General features: G+C 55.1%; 4 protein-coding genes across 10 annotated transcripts in view; 2 read left to right on the top strand and 2 right to left on the bottom strand.

Annotated features, from left to right (window-relative positions):
- On the top strand, positions 1 to 3497 carry LOC136362139 (cobalamin binding intrinsic factor-like). The gene is made up of 9 exons (XM_066320431.1): positions 1 to 185; positions 268 to 450; positions 1914 to 2057; positions 2132 to 2275; positions 2354 to 2529; positions 2616 to 2853; positions 2958 to 3099; positions 3177 to 3295; positions 3382 to 3497. Exons 1-9 carry the CDS (start codon positions 80 to 82, stop codon positions 3441 to 3443), a joined length of 1314 nt encoding a protein of 437 aa, XP_066176528.1. The 5' UTR covers positions 1 to 79; the 3' UTR covers positions 3444 to 3497.
- A 3717-nt stretch (positions 3498 to 7214) lies between these two features.
- FEN1 (flap structure-specific endonuclease 1) lies at positions 7215 to 10062 on the bottom strand. Its single transcript, XM_066320429.1, has 2 exons — positions 10000 to 10062; positions 7215 to 9084 (listed from the first exon to the last, which is right to left on the bottom strand). The coding sequence occupies exon 2, from the start codon at positions 9081 to 9083 to the stop codon at positions 7923 to 7925; it is 1161 nt and encodes a 386-aa protein (XP_066176526.1). The 5' UTR covers position 9084; positions 10000 to 10062; the 3' UTR covers positions 7215 to 7922.
- Positions 10063 to 10066: 4 nt separating this feature from the next.
- TMEM258 (transmembrane protein 258) lies at positions 10067 to 10808 on the top strand. The gene is given in 4 exon segments (XM_066320430.1): positions 10067 to 10177; positions 10179 to 10193; positions 10285 to 10394; positions 10539 to 10808. Coding segments are annotated over 4 exon segments (363 nt in total). The 3' UTR covers positions 10666 to 10808.
- A 1217-nt stretch (positions 10809 to 12025) lies between these two features.
- Positions 12026 to 16575, bottom strand: part of MYRF (myelin regulatory factor) — a 46177-nt gene continuing 41627 nt past the window's right edge. For all 7 annotated transcript variants that reach the window (XM_066320421.1, XM_066320425.1, XM_066320426.1 and 4 more), the window contains 4 exons: positions 16433 to 16507; positions 16214 to 16316; positions 15631 to 15705; positions 12026 to 15424 (listed from right to left, as the gene is read on the bottom strand). In XM_066320421.1, the coding sequence (XP_066176518.1) occupies positions 15338 to 15424; positions 15631 to 15705; positions 16214 to 16316; positions 16433 to 16507 (340 nt within the window). In that variant the 3' untranslated portion in view covers positions 12026 to 15337. The remainder of the gene's footprint in view (positions 15425 to 15630; positions 15706 to 16213; positions 16317 to 16432; positions 16508 to 16575) is intronic.

Genomic DNA, 16575 nt, shown 5'->3' with positions numbered 1-16575 from the left:
GGAGGGCAGGTGACCGGAGAAGGACACCGGGAACAGCTAAAAGCAGAGGGGACACCCAGAGAGCCGAATTCCTACAGGAATGAACCACCTGAGTGGTTCAGCCGGCTCCAGGAGGATGCTCGGCCTGGCTTTGGGCATGGGGGTCCTGCTGGCCCTGGTGGGCTGCGCAGCCACCGAGGGCTGTGGTGAGTGTCAGCCAGCCACGGAGAGCCCAGAGACACCACGAGTGGGACACAGGATCCCTGTGACCTTCCCCTCTCCTTCCAGTGGCCCCGCAGGACAAGGTGTCCCAGCTGCTGCAGCGCTTGCAGGGATCTGTGAATTTCGAGGAGCCGGCAAATCCCAGCGTCCTGCTGGCCATCAACCTGGCTGAGGGGGACAGCGACAGCGGCACCCACAAGTGGCTGCTCCAGGAGATCAAGGAGGAGGTGGTGAGGAGAGCCCAGAAAGGTAGGGAGGGAAAGGAGGGAAGGCGCCAGCTCCTGGGGAACCAGGTTTCTGCCAGTCCTTGGGGTGCCCAGCTGGAGTGGTTTTAGGTTTGGCTGCTTCTGTTGGCTAAATTTAATAGAGTTGTTTAGTGCCTTTTTTTGCTGTGAGATAGGATTAGGAGAAAAAGGTAAAACAGGTTTAAATTGAAAGGGTAATCAGATTTATCAATACACGCTAAAAAGAAGAAAATAAGAATTAAAATGAAACTTTAAAAATACTTTTCCTTGCGCAAGAACTGTTTACTTTTTTTTTACAAATAATATAAAGGGTCAAAACTAGTGATTTTTTTTAGTTAGTTTTACTATTTTAAAAATAATATTTTATTATTTTTTTAGGGAGAGGAGGGTTTTTTTAGTTTACTATGGAATTTCTCTCTACTGACAACTTAAAACAGTTTTCTTATGGGTTTTAACTGTCATAAAACAGCTGCCCAGGGAGAACCTGCTTTTGTGAAATCACTTCTAATTAGCAGTTTCCTAAGCTGCTTGTGGGCTATGTCTGCTTATTTAGGGTACCATTTAAGGGTACTCTTGTAGAATAAAACAAAGATTCTCCTCTTCCATCTCTAAAATCATCTTTATCTCAAAACTGGAGATCTCTTTTTTTGTCTAGGAGTAAATGGCTTCGTATCACTTTTCTTCTTCTGTTCAAAATTCTCCATTAAATTTGAACTGTATCAGTCTACAAGCTAAAACAATGAGTCCTCCTAAATAGCATTTATATGTTACAGAAAATAGTCTATTCTCTATGGTTTGCACTCAAGAAATCTAGCTAACGAGGCAACTCCTCCATCCCTCTTCTAATTAGTTTTTCACTTTCCCTCTATCTGACTTCTGGTTTATGCTGTGTCTTCTCTATGTTTCACTCTGTCTTTTTCTTTTTTTTTTTTTTTCTTCTCTCTCTCAGGGATAGTTAGAGCTCTGGGAGTTTCATTTTGTGCTAAGAAAGAGTTAATTTTCTTTCGTCCAAGTCTTCTCTCCCTCAGATGTGGCTCACGGTGTTCAAATTTCAAGGCCACACTGCGGGGGGAGGAGGAAACTCGCACTGAGATCTCGGCAGGACAGTCAGGAATCACAAATGCTGTAAAATACCTCCTGCCCAGCCCTGGGTGACAATCGGGCCCGCAGTTTTTATTGGGGACACCTGGCACACATCTCCCCCTGCTCAGCTGCCTCGGGGTGGGCTTTAAAATGAGCTGATGTCCAGCTGCAGCCTCTCCCTGCCCTGCCGGGAACCTGTGGCTCACTGCCAAGCCTTGAAAAAAGGGGATATTTCTCCAAATCTCCCAATATTTTACCCCGCAAGTCCACAAAGACGTATCCCTTCCTAATTAGTTTGTCAAACTATAACTGCCTGAAAAATCGCTTCCTAGCCCGACCACCACACCGGCCCAGCACAGCCTGGCTGCCCTCTTGTCCCCACAGACATGACCTCGGGACAGGTGGCTCTGCACGTCCTCGCCCTCCTCTCCTCCTGCCAGGATCCCCGGCGTGTCCATGCCCTGGAGCAGACCCTGGACCTGATCGCTGTCCTGCAGCAGAAAACAGACGAGGAGCTGGCCAAACTGGGTTGGTTGGGATTTGGGGGCCGGGGGGTGGTCTCTGTCCCCACGCCCCGTCATCTTGCCGCTCTTTGCTTTCAGAGGCCGAGGGGGTTCCCAAAACCACGCTGTACAGCATGGCCCTGGACACCCTGGCCCTGTGCCTGGCTGAGGCGGCCGGCGCTCAAGGGCCAGCGGTGGCCCTGGCCAGGCAGGTGCTGAGCCCTGAGAGCCACCACTCCGTGGGTAAGGAACCCCTGTGCTCCCACATTCCCGCTCCTGGGCTCTATCCCGAGCCTTGGCAGTGACTCCAGGGTCCCACAGACACCCGGGCCGTGGTGGCGTTGGCGCTGGCCTGCGTCTACAACTACACGGAGCTCCACGACGTGCGGGATCTGCTCCGGGAGGCACTTTGGACAGTGAGCAACAGCTTCCTGGATGAGCAGAAGGAGAAGAATGGCACCATCGGGAATATCTACAGCATGGGGCTGGCCCTGCAGGTAGGCGAGGTGCCAGGGGAATGCGGCGTTACGGCCACCTGGTCCCATTCCCAGAGGTGTCATCCCACCTCCCATCCGTTCCACAGGCGCTGGAGGCCACCAGGAAGTTTTACGACTCTCGGGAGTGGGACTGTGCCCAGGCCTTCTCCGTGGTGTGTGCCCACGACTACCAGCAGCCCATGGCCATCGCCCAGGTGCTGCCAGCCCTGGTGGGCAGGTCCTACCTGGATGCAGCTGGCCTGGACTGCTCTGCCACCAAGGATACGTCCCTGAGCCGACGGCCGCCCCTGTCCGATCTGCTGGGGAGACAGGGTTTACTCCGAGGTGATTCCCCCTGGAGTCCCCCAGAGCCTGCAGGGGTGATGTTCCCACCCTGTGCCCCCCGGGGGTGTGCCAGGTGCCCACCCTGCTGCTCTCTCCCCGCACAGCCCGCATCCAGGTGTATTACTCCATCATCAACAGGCTCCAGGGAAAACACTTCAACTACTCCACCTCAGTGGAAGTCCCGAGAGGCTCCACTCTGCTCAAGGTGATGCAGGTGGCAGCAGAGGAGAATGCCCTAATCTTTAGGTGAGAGCCAGGGCGGCTTTGGGGGTGGGATTTGGCATTTCCCCAGCCAGCCCTGAGCCTCCCCAACTCTCCCGCAGCTTCACGACGGAGGAGACATCCTGGGGGCCCTATGTGACCTCCATCCACGGGCTGGCGGGCAGCACGGACGACAGGACCTACTGGCAGTTCCTCAGTGCTGGGAATGCCCTCGAGGAAGGTGCGGGAGGGACCCAGGGATGGGGCAGGGACAGAGCCTGCGGTGGGGCTCTCCATGTCCCAGCCTCACTCCTCTCTCTGCTGCAGGGGTGGGCACCTACGTACCACAAGACGGGGAGCACATCCAGGCTGTCTTCAGCACCTACTGATGCCACCAAGACACCCTGGACCCCTCCATGGAGCAATAAACTGCCATTCCAGCATGTCCCTGTGTGTGTTTGTGTGTCCCTGGGAGAAAACACAGCTCACATCCCTTTTGTCTTCCCTCCAGCTTCATTCCATGGGCTCAGCTCCTCTCCTTCTCTTCCCCAGCACCACACAAGCACAGCCCCACCCAAACTCCATGGACTCAATTCCCCCTGGACATCAACAAAGCCTTTCCCCAGCAGCCATGGGCTTGTTCCTCTGGCCACATTCCTGTGCTCCAGTTTGACCTGTTTTGATCCCCACACCAGTGGCATTAATCAGATGCAATTATCTCCATTTGATTATTACAATCCCAATTAGCATCAGCCTCAGGCCACCAGTTGCGTTTTCCCCCTGAAATCCGCAGGTGGTGGCCTGGGGCTGCAGCTGATTGTGATCCCGATTCTGTGACTCTGTCTGTGGCCAGGAGTCACCAGCACCTCCCAGCTGGGTCCCAGCTGCTCTCCAGCCAGCCCCATTCCCTATTCCCCCTGGGCCTTGCCCTGCCAGACCTTCAGCCTGCACCTGCTCCCAGCTGCACCCTTCCCACCCAAACCCTTCTACACTTCCACAGACACCATCTCCAGAGGGAGCTGGGGGGGACAGGATCCAAAGTCTTCCTAACAGCCCAAACACCAGCATCCACTACCTTCCATCACCTTCGATCCATGTATTCTATCCTGGACATCAAACCAGTATAGGAGCATCCTGTCTGGGAGCACATCCATATGTCTTCAGCACCTACTGATGCCACCAAGACACCCTGTTCTGCTCCATGGAGCAATAAACTGCCATTCCAGCATGTCCCTGTGTGTGTGTGTTCCTGGGAGAAAACACAGCTCACATCCCTTTTGTCTTCCCTCCAGCTTAATTCCACGAGTTCAGCTCGTGGATGAAGCCATGGCGATGGTGCCACCCTCCAGGTCCTTCCCTGACCACACAGATAAGCTGGAACCATGTGGCAGTGCCAGAGCTGGTGTAGGATATCAGATGCTCCACTGGAGATGACATTCCTGCCCTGTGCCACACGGGGTGTCCTGGGTACCCAGTCTACCCCTCTCCCACCTGCTAATTCCAATCTTGGTGCAGTTCTCCATAGGCAACACGCTCCACGGAAAACACTTCCACTGCTCCATCTCAGTGCTTTGGTTGTTTTAGTAGGATTCACACGGTTCGTTTTCTTTGCAGTGTGTGGCACAGCCCTGGGCTTAGAATCAGGATGGGAATGCTGTGAATAACACAGAGATGGTTTGGTGCTTGGTGAGAAGAGCTTTTCCTCCTCCAGCACTTTGCAGTGTCCCATGGGACAATCCATGTTTCCAGCTCAGTCAGCCAGGAGGTGAGACCATCATCCTCCTCCTCATTACTGTGTCCTACTCGGCCGAGAATCTTTCCATCTATTCCGGAAATAGAGCCATTCCACTCTGCTCCAGAGTGCCACCAGTGCCCAGATGGAGCCCGTCGCCCCTGGAAGCACGGGGTGACCTGGGGCTGTGACGTCACAGAGGCGCCTCACCCGCAGCACTGTGACATCAGCACGGTGTCTCTACAACAGGACACGCGCCACCACGCCTGGCTCCCGGCGCAGCCACCATGGGACATGGAAGAAGCCATGAGTCTCCCGCTGCCCACGCTCGTCCCGCTGGTGGCCGGCACGGCCGCCCTGCTGGCCGCCCGCCTCTGGAAGGCGCGGAAGCGCCTCGGGAGCCGGGCCGGGGGCTCCCCCCTGGCTGAGGAGAGCCCTGCCCAGGGCCCGGCCGCCCCCGGGAGCCCCCCGTACATCCCCTGCGGCTGCGGCCCCGCCTGCGCCCCCTGCGTGACGGCGGCCCGCCGCCTGCAGGACCTGGTGACACCGCTGTGGCCCGGGCTGTCCTTCCCGCGGGACTCGGACGTGTGGCGGCTGCCGTGGGACGACCTGGAGCAGCTGCTGGAGCGGGGCCACCTGCCCTGCTGCGCCTCCTGCAGCTCCCCTGGGAGCCCGCCGCCTTCCCGGAGCCGGCACACAGCGGGACCTCTGGTGGGTCGGAAAACATCTGCCGCTGGAAAAGGCTCAGTCTCCTGCAGAGCCCGACGCTGGTCGAGATCCTCCACCCTTCCAAGAAGGTCCATCCCTCGGAAAGGCTCCTCCGTTGCCATCCAGACCCTCTGTGACCCGTGTTGTGCTCCAACTGGAACCTGGCCCGTTCCTGACAAGAAGCAAGTGGAAGTGTCCTGGAGCCGCCGGTGCCCAGTCCATGACTCCCAGGATCCTGTGGTGGAGCCATCCGGGCGGACTCTCCGCACGCTGCTGGACGAGAAGCTCCAGAGGGAAAGGCAGCTCCTCCCAAGTCCAGGATGCTCCCTGGAGTCGGATGTGAAGGACAAGGATGAGGAAGATTTCCACACTGAGGATATTTATAGCAAAGGTCTCCAGCCCTGCCAGAGCCTCCAAGAGATCTGCTGGACTCCAGACGGAGGAGCCCACACTGACAGGCCTCCCTGCTGCCTCGGAGCCGTGACATTCCACAGAACCCACCAGATACCCACAGCTGGGAAAAGCCTGGAACTACAGCTGGGAGCCCAAGGCATTGCAGCAAAGCGCTGCCAGCAGCAGTCGGTGTCCCTGAGCCACAGGTGCCCGGTGCATTCCCAGGACACTGCAGCAGTGCCACGGGAGAACACCCTTCGGGCAGCGCTGGACAAGCGGCTCCGGCGGGAACGGGAACACCCCCTTCCCAAGGGAGCTCTTGGGAGATGGCTGGCACAGCTCAGGATGCGGATCATGGCAGCAGCTGGCACACTCCGTAGCGTTCTTTGTGCCGCATAAACTCGGGGTTTCCCCAAAAGCTGTCTGAGAGCTCCCACTGTCCTGCTTTCCACTGCGAGAGGGCTCCTTCCTTCCCAGCAGCTGGCGCTTGCTGGGTTTGGATTCAGGATGGGAATACTGTGGGAAACGTATGGGCCATGGTCCAGCCAGCAGGAAAACTGGGATGTAGCAGCTGAAAATTCATTTCATTAGAACTAAGAGGTGGAAAAGTATTCCAGTCTTCCCATGGGGAGACAACTGAGAGCCCCAAATTGCCTGTGCCCTCTCTGATTGGCTCCGCTGGGTCTCTAACTTCCCACAGCATTTGCTCCCGGGATAAGGAGGGGAACTGGAATTCATTAATAGTAATATCAGTGTCGGAAGCAGTGGGAATCTCTGTTTGGAATGAAAAATGAAGGAAAAATGGAGTGAAATACCATGAAGCACCAGGTAGGGAGAGGGTGGTGGAAAAGCAGTTTTTAGAACTGGTAAATTTCCCAGACTTATTTCCAGATATTATTATTATTATTTTAAAATAAATTTTTATCCTACCACCACAAAACCATTCCTGTACCTATGAAGATATATATACCTATGGAGATAAAAGAGAAACACTCAATTAAAAAACTTCAGGGGAAAAAGCCAATTATGGATTGAAACATGTAAGAGAATCCACAGCAAGGAAGCACATATCCCAGTTTTAGCAAGATTAATGGATAATAAATACTAAATATTAATGAGCCCACAAAACAAGCCAGCTTCTTATTTTCCAGGCTGACAAAGAGCAGACTCATGGATTTCTGATGTCTACGAAGTGTCCAAAGAGCTCAAAACTGGAATGCAAACAGACTGTGTTTGGTTTGTTGGCTGTTATGGAATTCCCTCTAAAACGGGGATTTTCATTTAAGAACATGGTTTATGCCACTTGTCTGGAGAAAGAGAAACAGTGTCTTTGTGTTCAAAGTTTATTCTGAAAACAAAACCCATCCTCTGGCTCTAACAAGCAAAAAACTATGGAAAACGCAGACTAAAATAAGAAATAAAAGGGTTTAATTCTCATCCTGGGACCTGTAAGTGTGTACAACACAGAAAAAATGCCTCTGAAACTCAGAGACTGAAGAGGCCGCATTTCTAGGCTTATGGATATTTTTATTTTTAAGCATTTCTATGCAAATTTCAGGCTGGGAGAGCTGCAGTCTGCGCTCAGCTTCCCTTGGATTACACACTAAAAGCAGGCCAGGACATTGCTGGAAGTGACATCACAGCTAGGTTTTGAAAAAGGAGAGTGACCACAAAAAGGGAATGGAAAATCTTAATGAATTCTCGTTAAAGGGAGAACTTTACCTCATTACTTGAGGTATAATCCTTCCCAATCCCAGCTTGCCTTCCACTCCTATCTTTCTAGTCTCCGCTTGCATCTATCTCTTCTGGGATGGATGGGACCAGGCTGAAATCTAAATTGACCTGAGTCTGCTCTGCAGCCGTTCAGCTTTGGAATTCTGAAATCTGGGCGTGTCTGCGCCCCGAGGCTGCTCCTCTCTGCTGGCCTCATCTGCTCCTTCCCAGCACTAACACGCAGCACTGACACACAACCGCCATTAGTCTAAAATTCCTCATTAAGCCCCCCACAAAACCCCAATAATCCCAGAGGGTCCGGTTATTTTGCCTTTTTAGTCTTTGTGGCCGTGGCGCCGCTGGGCTTGGAGTTGGTCTTGGCTTTCTTCTTGGCCGCTCCCTTGGGCTCCGGCTCCTTGCGCTTGGCCGAGGTGATGGAGCCGGTGACCTTGAAGAAGTCGTCGAGCCGGCCCTGGGTGCTGCCCTGGCGGCTCTTGCTCAGCCTCCTGACGCCGTTGCGGATGCGCTCCTCGTTGAACTGCTTCTCCCCGCACATGAACTGCACCAGCTGCTCCTCGTCCGGCTCGCTCCACTTCAGCTCCACCGCCTCGGGGTCGATCACGTCGGGCTCCAGGAAGAGCTTCTGGGCCTCCCTGTGCAGCCAGTTCTCGGGCAGGGGGTACTTCTTGGTGTCGAGCTGCTGCACGATCCTCTCGATGGATTTGTGCTCCCGGATGAGCTCCACGGCGCGCTTCGGCCCGATGCCGCGGATGCTGGCGCAGTAGTCGCAGCCAAGCAGGATGCACAGGTCCACAAACTGCTCCCAGGTCAGCTGCAGATCCTGCAGGATCCGGCTCAGGTGGAACTCCTGGATGGGCAGCTTCTTGGTCTCGCTGGCCGTGAGGTGCCGCATCAGCACGGGGCTGCCGAAGGTGAGGCAATCCATGTCCTCCGTGGCAGCGGCGTACACCTTCCCAGCCTTCACCAGGGTGGCACAGCTGGCCTCTGCCTCTCCAGGCGCCTCCACGTAGGGAATTCCCATCAGCGTCAGCAGCTTCTTGCACTCCTGCGTGTGCTGCGGGGTCACTTTGACCAGCCTCTTGCTGTACTTCTCGATGTTCTCCTCCTCACCGGCCTCCTGCGCTTCCTGCAGGTGCTTCTCCGCCTCGGCCCGGCGCTCCGTGCGCTTGGCCAGCTCCCCGGATTTCAGCTGCGGAGGCTTCCCGTCGAACACGTACACCGGCTTGATGCCGTTCTCCACCATGCGGATGGTGCGGTAGAACATGCCCATGAGGTGGCTGGTGGTCTCCCCGTCGTCGTTCTGGAGCACGTCGGCGCCCTGCCGCACGGCGATCAGGAACTGGTAGATGCTCATGGAGGCGTCGATGGCCACTTTCCGGCCGAAGTAGGACTTGATGTCGTTCTCCCGGATGGCCCCGGGAGCCACGTCGGCGATAAGCTTGGCCAAGCCATGGATTCCCATCCTGGGGAAGGGAAAAGGGGATGCTGGGAGCAGGCTCTGCGTGAGGAACATTGGGTCACCCAAGGAGGGGAAAGCAAAGAGGGCAGTGCTTCCCCTGCAGACCACCACTCTGAGGGCTGTGGCCTCTACTAGCAGCTCTTATGCCGAGTCCTGCCTCAGGCCGCCCTTATCCCTCACCCTTACCCCCCTTTCGGCCCATCAGTACTCCCCTTCCAACCTCTGCCCTTCCCATCCCAATCCACCTCCCCAAAATCCGATTGTCTCCACCACTGCAACCACCCAGACCCCATCACCTTCCCGTTCTTATTTCCCTACTTCCCAGCTCCCCAGGCCTGCCATCAACCCCTCTTCCCTCAGAGGGGAACCGCCATTACCCCCTCAGAGCCCCGTTTCTCCTCACATCCCCGCTCTCCCGCAGCCGCCATTACCCCCTCAGAGCCCCGTTTCCCCTCACATTCCCGCTCTCCCGCAGCCGCCATTAGCCCCTCACATCCCCGTTTCCCCTCACATCCCCGCTCTCCCGCAGCCGCCATTACCCCCTCAGAGCCCCGTTTCCCCTCACATCCCCGCTCTCCCGCAGCCGCCATTAGCCCCTCAGAGCCCCGTTTCCCCTCACATCCCCGCTCTCCCGCAGCCGCCATTACCCCCTCAGAGCCCCGTTTCCCCTCACATCCCCGCTCTCCCGCAGCCGCCATTACCCCCTCAGAGCCCCGTTTCCCCTCACATCCCCGCTCTCCCGCAGCCGCCATTACCCCCTCAGAGCCCCCGTTTCCCCTCACATCCCCGCTCTCCCCGCAGCCGCCATTACCCCCTCAGAGCCCCGTTTCCCCTCACATCCCCGCTCTCCCGCAGCCGCCATTACCCCCTCAGAGCCCCGTTTCCCCTCACATCCCCGCTCTCCCGCAGCCGCCATTACCCGGCCGCTGGCGCCGCCGCCGCTCCCGCGCTCCGCCGCCGAGCCCGCCGGGAGCCGCCGCCAGCCAATGGGGAAGCGGCTCGCGCCCGCCGCGCCTCGTTCCCGTGCTCACTTCCACTTCCGGCGGCGGAAGGGGGCGGACGTGCGGCGGCGGGAGCGGAGCCGACGTGTCGCAAGCAGGGACCGGCGACATGGTGAGGCCGGGGATGGGGGGTGCGGGGGTGGCCACAGCGGGCCCGACCGGGTGGCGGCCCGGCCCCGCTGAACGCTGCCGTGTCCCCGCAGGAGCTGGAGGCGATGAGCAGATACACGAGCCCGGTGAATCCGGCCGTGTTCCCGCACCTCACCGTGGTGCTGCTGGCCATCGGCATGTTCTTCACCGCCTGGTTCTTCGTGTATCCCCGCGGCTGAGCGGTGCCGTGCCCTTGCTGTGCCTCCCGTTCCCGGATTATCGCCCTAATTCCCGGGGGCAGGGGGGCGGGTGGGGGTCTGCTCGCTTTGCTGTGCCTCTGTTATCACCTTAACCCCCGGGCTGGCAGCTACGAGGTGACATCCACCAAGTACACCCGGGACATCTACAAGGAGCTGCTGATCTCGCTGGTGGCCTCGCTCTTCATGGGCTTCGGCGTCCTCTTCCTGCTGCTCTGGGTCGGGATCTACGTCTGAAACCCCCCCCGGGGCCTGGACGGGGGACTCGGGGAAGCTCTTTTTTATATTTCTTTTATATTTCAATGAGAAAACGCCTGTAGCAGGTGTGGTCTGCGACAGGCAGTGTCCCGCAGGTGAATAAAAGCGGCTGTGTGACACAACTGCCCGGGGGCTGCCGGTGTGTTGGGGTTTTTTTAAACCTGCCTTTTCCAAAGGATAGAATTACGGGAAGTGTAAGGCCAGAAAAGCCCTCTGGGATCACCCAGTCCAAGGTCAGCACTGACCTGTGTCTCCAAGTGCCACAGCCACACTTTTAAATCCCTCCAGGGATGGGGACTCCACCTCTGGAGCCTGTTCCACAGTGCTCTAAAACCTTTTTCATCAAGGAGTTTTTCCTGATGCTCAACCTAAACCTCCCCTGGTGCAGCTCGAGGCTGTTTGCTCTTGTCCTGTCACTTTCCCTTGAGAAGAGATGAATCCTACCTGGCTGCATGCTCCTGTCACAGACTTGAGGAGAGTGAAAAGCTCCCCCCTGAGCCTCCCTTTCTCCGTGTTGGCACAAGATCCAGGTAATTTGGGATATGCCCAGTACCATTTATCCCAGATTCCTGTGCTGTGTGTGGTCACAAGTGTTCCAGTGCCACCTTGTGTCCTGGTGCAACCGAGCTGTGCAAAATAAATCCTAAATCTGCTTTTAATCCCTCAGCCTCCTTTGCTGTCACATCCCCTCACACTTTTTTTGGGGGGAATGTTGTGCCTGTTCTCATCCCTAACCAAGAGTTTTGTGGTGCTGGATGTGCCCTTCATTAATTCCTGAATTTCCTGCCTGGCCTAGAAACAAGGAATTGATGCATGTGTCTTTAAGAGGCAGATTGGAATTTTAGCCCAGCTTTCAAACCATTCCACTTCCAAATCACAAATTCAAGCCCCAATTTCCTATTTGGGAAGGAAGATTTCCTTCTGTGGACTTTTGGATCCTTGTGGATATGAGCCTGCCCTCTGACATGAGCAATGAGAGGTCAGAGGCAGGTTTTCCTTTTCCTTTCTGTCTCCTCTTTTGGTCTCTTCCTTTCTCCTTTTTTCCCTCCTTTTTTCTTCTTTCTCCTTTCTTTGTCCTTCTGCTTTCTTTTTCCTCTTTTCCTTGTCCATTTAACCTGTCTTTTCCCTCTTTTTTTTTTCCTCCACCTTCCTTCATTTTCCTAATTTATTTTCCCTTCGTCCTTTCTCCTTTTTATCCTCATTCCAAAGAGCCATGACTGGGCATATCCAGAAACTTCCACTGCCTAAAGACCAGGAATTTCCTCCATCCCACAGGCAGTTTTACAGCCACTCACCTGAGTTATTCCCTAGGAAGGGAGGAAAACACCAGGAGCCATCCTTGGATACAAAGCAGTATTTATATATTTTATTCATATGGGCACATTTACCTCCAGCATAAAACAAAGTCTAAATAAGCAAAACAAACCAAACAAACAAACGACAACAAAACAAAACAAAAAATCCGGGGAATCCAACGACTCAGCCCTCAAATTCAGCAAAATATAAATATAAATCAGGAGGAAAAGAGGGAAACCACGCTTGTTCCCCCCAAAAATAAAAACCAGGAATCAATAATAACCTGCTACAAATGCAACTCTACGAACTGGCTGGCAAAATACAGTGATTAAAGCTGTGGCAGAAACATTTAAACCAACAAAATTAGTGCTTTACGTGGTGGGTTTTTTTTTGTTTTTTTTTTCCTTAATTCTTCCAGTGGTGCCATAGTCTCTATTTACAGGCTTTAAGCTCCAACAGTAGGACAGAAGAGTTGGGAATTTGCTTTTGAAACAACTCCCAAACAGCCTCGTTCTCCACCCTTTTGTCTTCCTTCCTGCCAGGAATGTCTCTTTGCCGCTGGATCGGGAGGGATTTCCCCAGGCTGGAGAGGTCGGCTCAGAATTCCCTCCGTCCCACGCAGGGAAAAGGCCTGATTGTGAACTCTCTTGGTACTGATTGGGGACAGGGAAGGGGCAGAGATGCGTTTTGGGGGGTGAAATCCATGCAGACAGCTGTTTCCACAGGCCTGGAAGCAGTTCCGTGACTCCTTCATTTTATAATTCTGAACCCCTTTGGAGCACGCTGCTGCCTCGCTGGGAAGCAGTCGGTGGATGATTTTTATCATGGAATCCTGGAGTGGTTTGGGTGGGAAGGGACCTTAAAGCCCATCCAGTCCCACTAGTCCAGGCAGCTCCAAAGCCATCCAGCCTGTCCTGGAACACTTCCAGGGATGGAACATCCAAAACTTCTTTGGGCAACCTGTGCCACTTTAAGACAGAAGGTACTATTGACACTAAAAACTTCATCCTGAATCCCTGTCCTCTCCTGATCCCAGGGATTGCTGCCAGCTCCGTGTGGGTAGGGCTGGCTTTGGCACTCCAGGAATTACCACAGCCCAGTTAAACCACCTGGGCACCATTTCTGAGGCAGCATTTGGGAATATATGTGGGAAAACACTGTTCCCTAGGGCTGTTCCATAAGGAAAAAGGCACTAGAGATGTTTCCAAGCCCTCAGGCACTTGGGTTTGTTGGGGATCTCCCTAAATTCCTAAATGGCTGAGCGTCCTGGGGACACCTGAGAGATCCCAACTCCTCCTGGGCCACCACTGATTGATTCCTTCCCTCAGGAGTGAGGTGGGATGTTTTGGGGTGTCTTGGCTGAGGGGAGGGGGGGTGATTGCAGGCTCTGGCCCCCCAACATTCCCTGTTTCCTCTTCCAGGGGCTTTTTATCCCAGCTCAGCATCACTCACCTGAGGAAGGATGTGCCAGCCTGGGCCACTGATTGCCAAGGGGACAATAAGCCTGCCAAAGAAGTCACTTCCCAGTTTAAAACCAGGAAAAACCACTCTGGGCAGGTGGAGGGAAGAGCACTCAGCTACATCCAGGTGTTTCCTTCCCAATTCCAGGGAAAAAACAGAGAATCCTGCTGAGCATGGAGCCCCCCTGCTTGTGCATAGGTATTCCCAAGCCTTAGGGTGTCCTGTTGTCCCACTGAGCTTCCAAAAACTGGGTTTTCCAACTGCTTGGCTGCTGGGAATTCCCTGCTCCCTCACTATTCCCTGCTTTCCAGGATTCAGTGGATTTTAGTAACTATAATTCAGCGTTACCAGGCCTTGAAACCTCCCTACAAACAGTTTTGGGGGGGAAGATGTCAAATCCAAATGACATCACCAGGAATTTTAGGGCTGCTTTGCTGGGATAAGCTCAGGAGCGGGATGTTGGGAGATAAAACCAGACGTGCCCAGGAACCAACATTTTACCTGGATAAAATCCATCTTTGCTTTTCTGGAGCAGCTTTGGAGTGTCCTTAGGATCAGCACGTGGCATTCCCCTCTCACTTATTCCCTCAGGGAGATCCATCTTGGAATTACCTGGAGGTGGCTGAGCCTCCAAGAACGCAGACAACTCCTTTGTAGCACAAGGAGCAGGATGGGGAGGAGGAAGCACAGGGCATTCCCACAGGACACGTGGCTCAATGGGGCCAGAAAGGGAATCCCTGCTTTTTACAGCTTAAACCCCACAAGAATTCAGTAGTTTAGCAAGTTAAGGACTTGTAACAGTAAAATATCCCAAATGCCCCCAGCACAACTCTGTGAGGGCAGGGACAGCCTGCAGCTGCTGCCATCCCAACTTTTGGGAGGACACCACCCCTCTCTCCCGAGGCAGAGATCCTGCCTGGACACAGATCCTGGTGTTCCCAGGGACTCAGCCTTGCTCCACGGGGCACTCCAGGCTTTGCCAGTGCTGCACATCTGGGCAGAGGTTGGCGTTGGCTCCAGAGCCGACCAGGCAGCTCCACACACGCCGTTTCCAAGTGGATTAAAATGGATCCCACCACACTTAACGTGGCTAAATCCCAGTCTTTTGTCACCCCCGGCTTGGAGACAGGTGTCCCCAGGTGTGGCATGGCCTCGGCAGCAGCTTGAGTGGGGGTTTTATCCATCTAGACTTGGATATCCCACGTGGATATGGGATTTAAGAGCAGAAAGAAGAAGGGGGGGTGACATCGAAGCTGCTCCTTCTCCGGTTGTTCCTAGAGGAACGTGTCCATTGGCAGGTCCAGGAGTCTCTGAGAGGTCTGTGGGAAGTGGCCCTGGGCCAAGCAGAAGGAACAGCAACTCCAGTGTACGACTTCCAGTAGGTCCAGGCACAGCCATCCTTTCCAGGCCAAACTCCAGCATTTGGCCCTTGGAAAGGGCTCCAGTGTTGAAGCAATTCCAGTGTTGTGAAGAACTGATGTGGGACATCTGGGAGCACCAGGATGGGGCTCCTGTCCATGGAAGGAGCATCTCTCTGAGATGTTGCAGAGCCATCCACGCTCAGTCTGGTGTGGTGCTTCCAAATCCAGTGTTGGAAGGGGAGAGGGAAGAGATGGAGGACACAAACATCCCCATAAGGGAAGGAGAGGGATGTGGGATACTGGGAATTGGTGCGAGGTCCCCCCAGGAACCACCACAGGGCTGGTGGCGGCTTTTAGGTCCTGTGTGTGCTGAGCTTCAGTGTCTCCAGCCATCACCATTCCAGCTCCGGAGCTGCCGCAGGACACGGGGATGAGGTGGGGCTGGGGGCCAGCGGAGCAGGGAATTCGGGAGGCTCCCAGTGGCACCAGTTCCCCTCCTGTCTCCGAGCAGAGGGCACTGGTGCTGCCAGGACTCACTCACAGAGCCAGTAGAACTGGAAGTAATAGTCAGTGAAGAGGTGTCCCAGCTGCTCCAGGGAAGTGCTGCAGTCAGCTCGGCCCTGGGAATGGGAAAAATAGCTTCAAGAGGGGTGCAACTCCAAGGGTGGAATTCTGCCTGGATTAGGGGCTGGGACAGGGACAGATCATCGTCCTGCCACACACGGGACTGTGGGAAGCTCTTGGTGCTAAACCTGCATTTCCCACACGTCACAAACCCCACGTTTCTCTCCTCCCACGTAGCCCTGGACAAGCCGCGGATACTCACCGGCTGCGCCACGCGGAAGTGGTAGGAAAACTCCTGGAAGGACAGCATCACCAGAGGCCAGCGGTGCGTGGTGTCCTGGGGAAGGAAGGGACAGGGCTGGGATGAGATCAGGGATGAGCTTGGGGGATGTTCTCTAGGCTGGATCAGTGAGGAAATCCACAGTCAAGTGACCCCATGGATGTTTCCTGGAGCACAATTGGGATGAGGAAGGGCTCTGGGAGCTGAGGGGGCCTCAGCCAGGAGAAAAGGAGGCTCCAGGAGGACCTTCTGGCTCTGCATAACTCCCTCACAGGAGAGGGCAGCCAGGTGGGATCAGGCTCTGCTCCCAGGGAACAAAAGACAGGATGAGAGGAAACGGCCTCAAGCTGTGCCAGGGGAGGTTTAAGTTGGATATGAGGGAAAATTCTTTCACGAGAAGGGCTGCCCAGGACAGCACTGGAGTCCCCATTCCTGGAGGGATTTAAAAGCCGTGTGGACGTGGCACCTGGGGACACGGTGGCCTTGGCAGTGCTGGGGGAATGGATGTACTTTTCCCACCTCCGTGATTCCATGTGTATTTAGTGAGCTGCCCCCTTCTCCCCACCTGTGCATCTGTGGAGTCAGTGGAGCTGTTCCCGCTCACAGCATCCTGGCAGGGATCACTGGAGACGAGTCCACAAAGGGAGACGGACACAGCGGAGGAGGAGCTGGGAAGGGAGAACACCATGAGAGCCTGGAAGGATGTGTCCCCTTCCCACGGAGACACTGTGGCCACACCAGCCACTCCAGGGGCTCCCAAAGGACATGATCCATGGGCACTCACTTCATCTCCAGGGTCAGGTTGGTGTTCACGGCCGTCCGCTGGCTCACAGGGATGCGGTAGCTGAAATTCCCAGTCCTGGGAACACAGAGAGAACATTAGATGTCACCAGGCTGTGGGAAGGCCAGGACAACACTCAAAATCCC

Source organism: Sylvia atricapilla, chromosome 6, assembly GCF_009819655.1.
Source record: "Sylvia atricapilla isolate bSylAtr1 chromosome 6, bSylAtr1.pri, whole genome shotgun sequence".
Taxonomy (NCBI): Eukaryota; Metazoa; Chordata; class Aves; order Passeriformes; family Sylviidae; genus Sylvia; species Sylvia atricapilla.
Note: the sequence above shows the minus strand (reverse complement) of the source record. Positions and strands in the feature narration are given on the sequence as shown.

Bases quoted from the DNA above. Each gene is read 5' to 3' on its own strand.
- LOC136362139 (XM_066320431.1), top strand. From the start codon at position 80: ATGAACCACCTGAGTGGTTCAGCCGGCTCCAGGAGGATGCTCGGCCTG. The intron at 2,058-2,131 runs GTTGGTTGGGAT...CTTTGCTTTCAG, and splicing joins CGAGGAGCTGGCCAAACTGG to AGGCCGAGGGGGTTCCCAAA. The intron at 2,276-2,353 runs GTAAGGAACCCC...AGGGTCCCACAG, and splicing joins TGAGAGCCACCACTCCGTGG to ACACCCGGGCCGTGGTGGCG.
- FEN1 (XM_066320429.1), bottom strand. From the start codon at position 9,083: ATGGGAATCCATGGCTTGGCCAAGCTTATCGCCGACGTGGCTCCCGGG.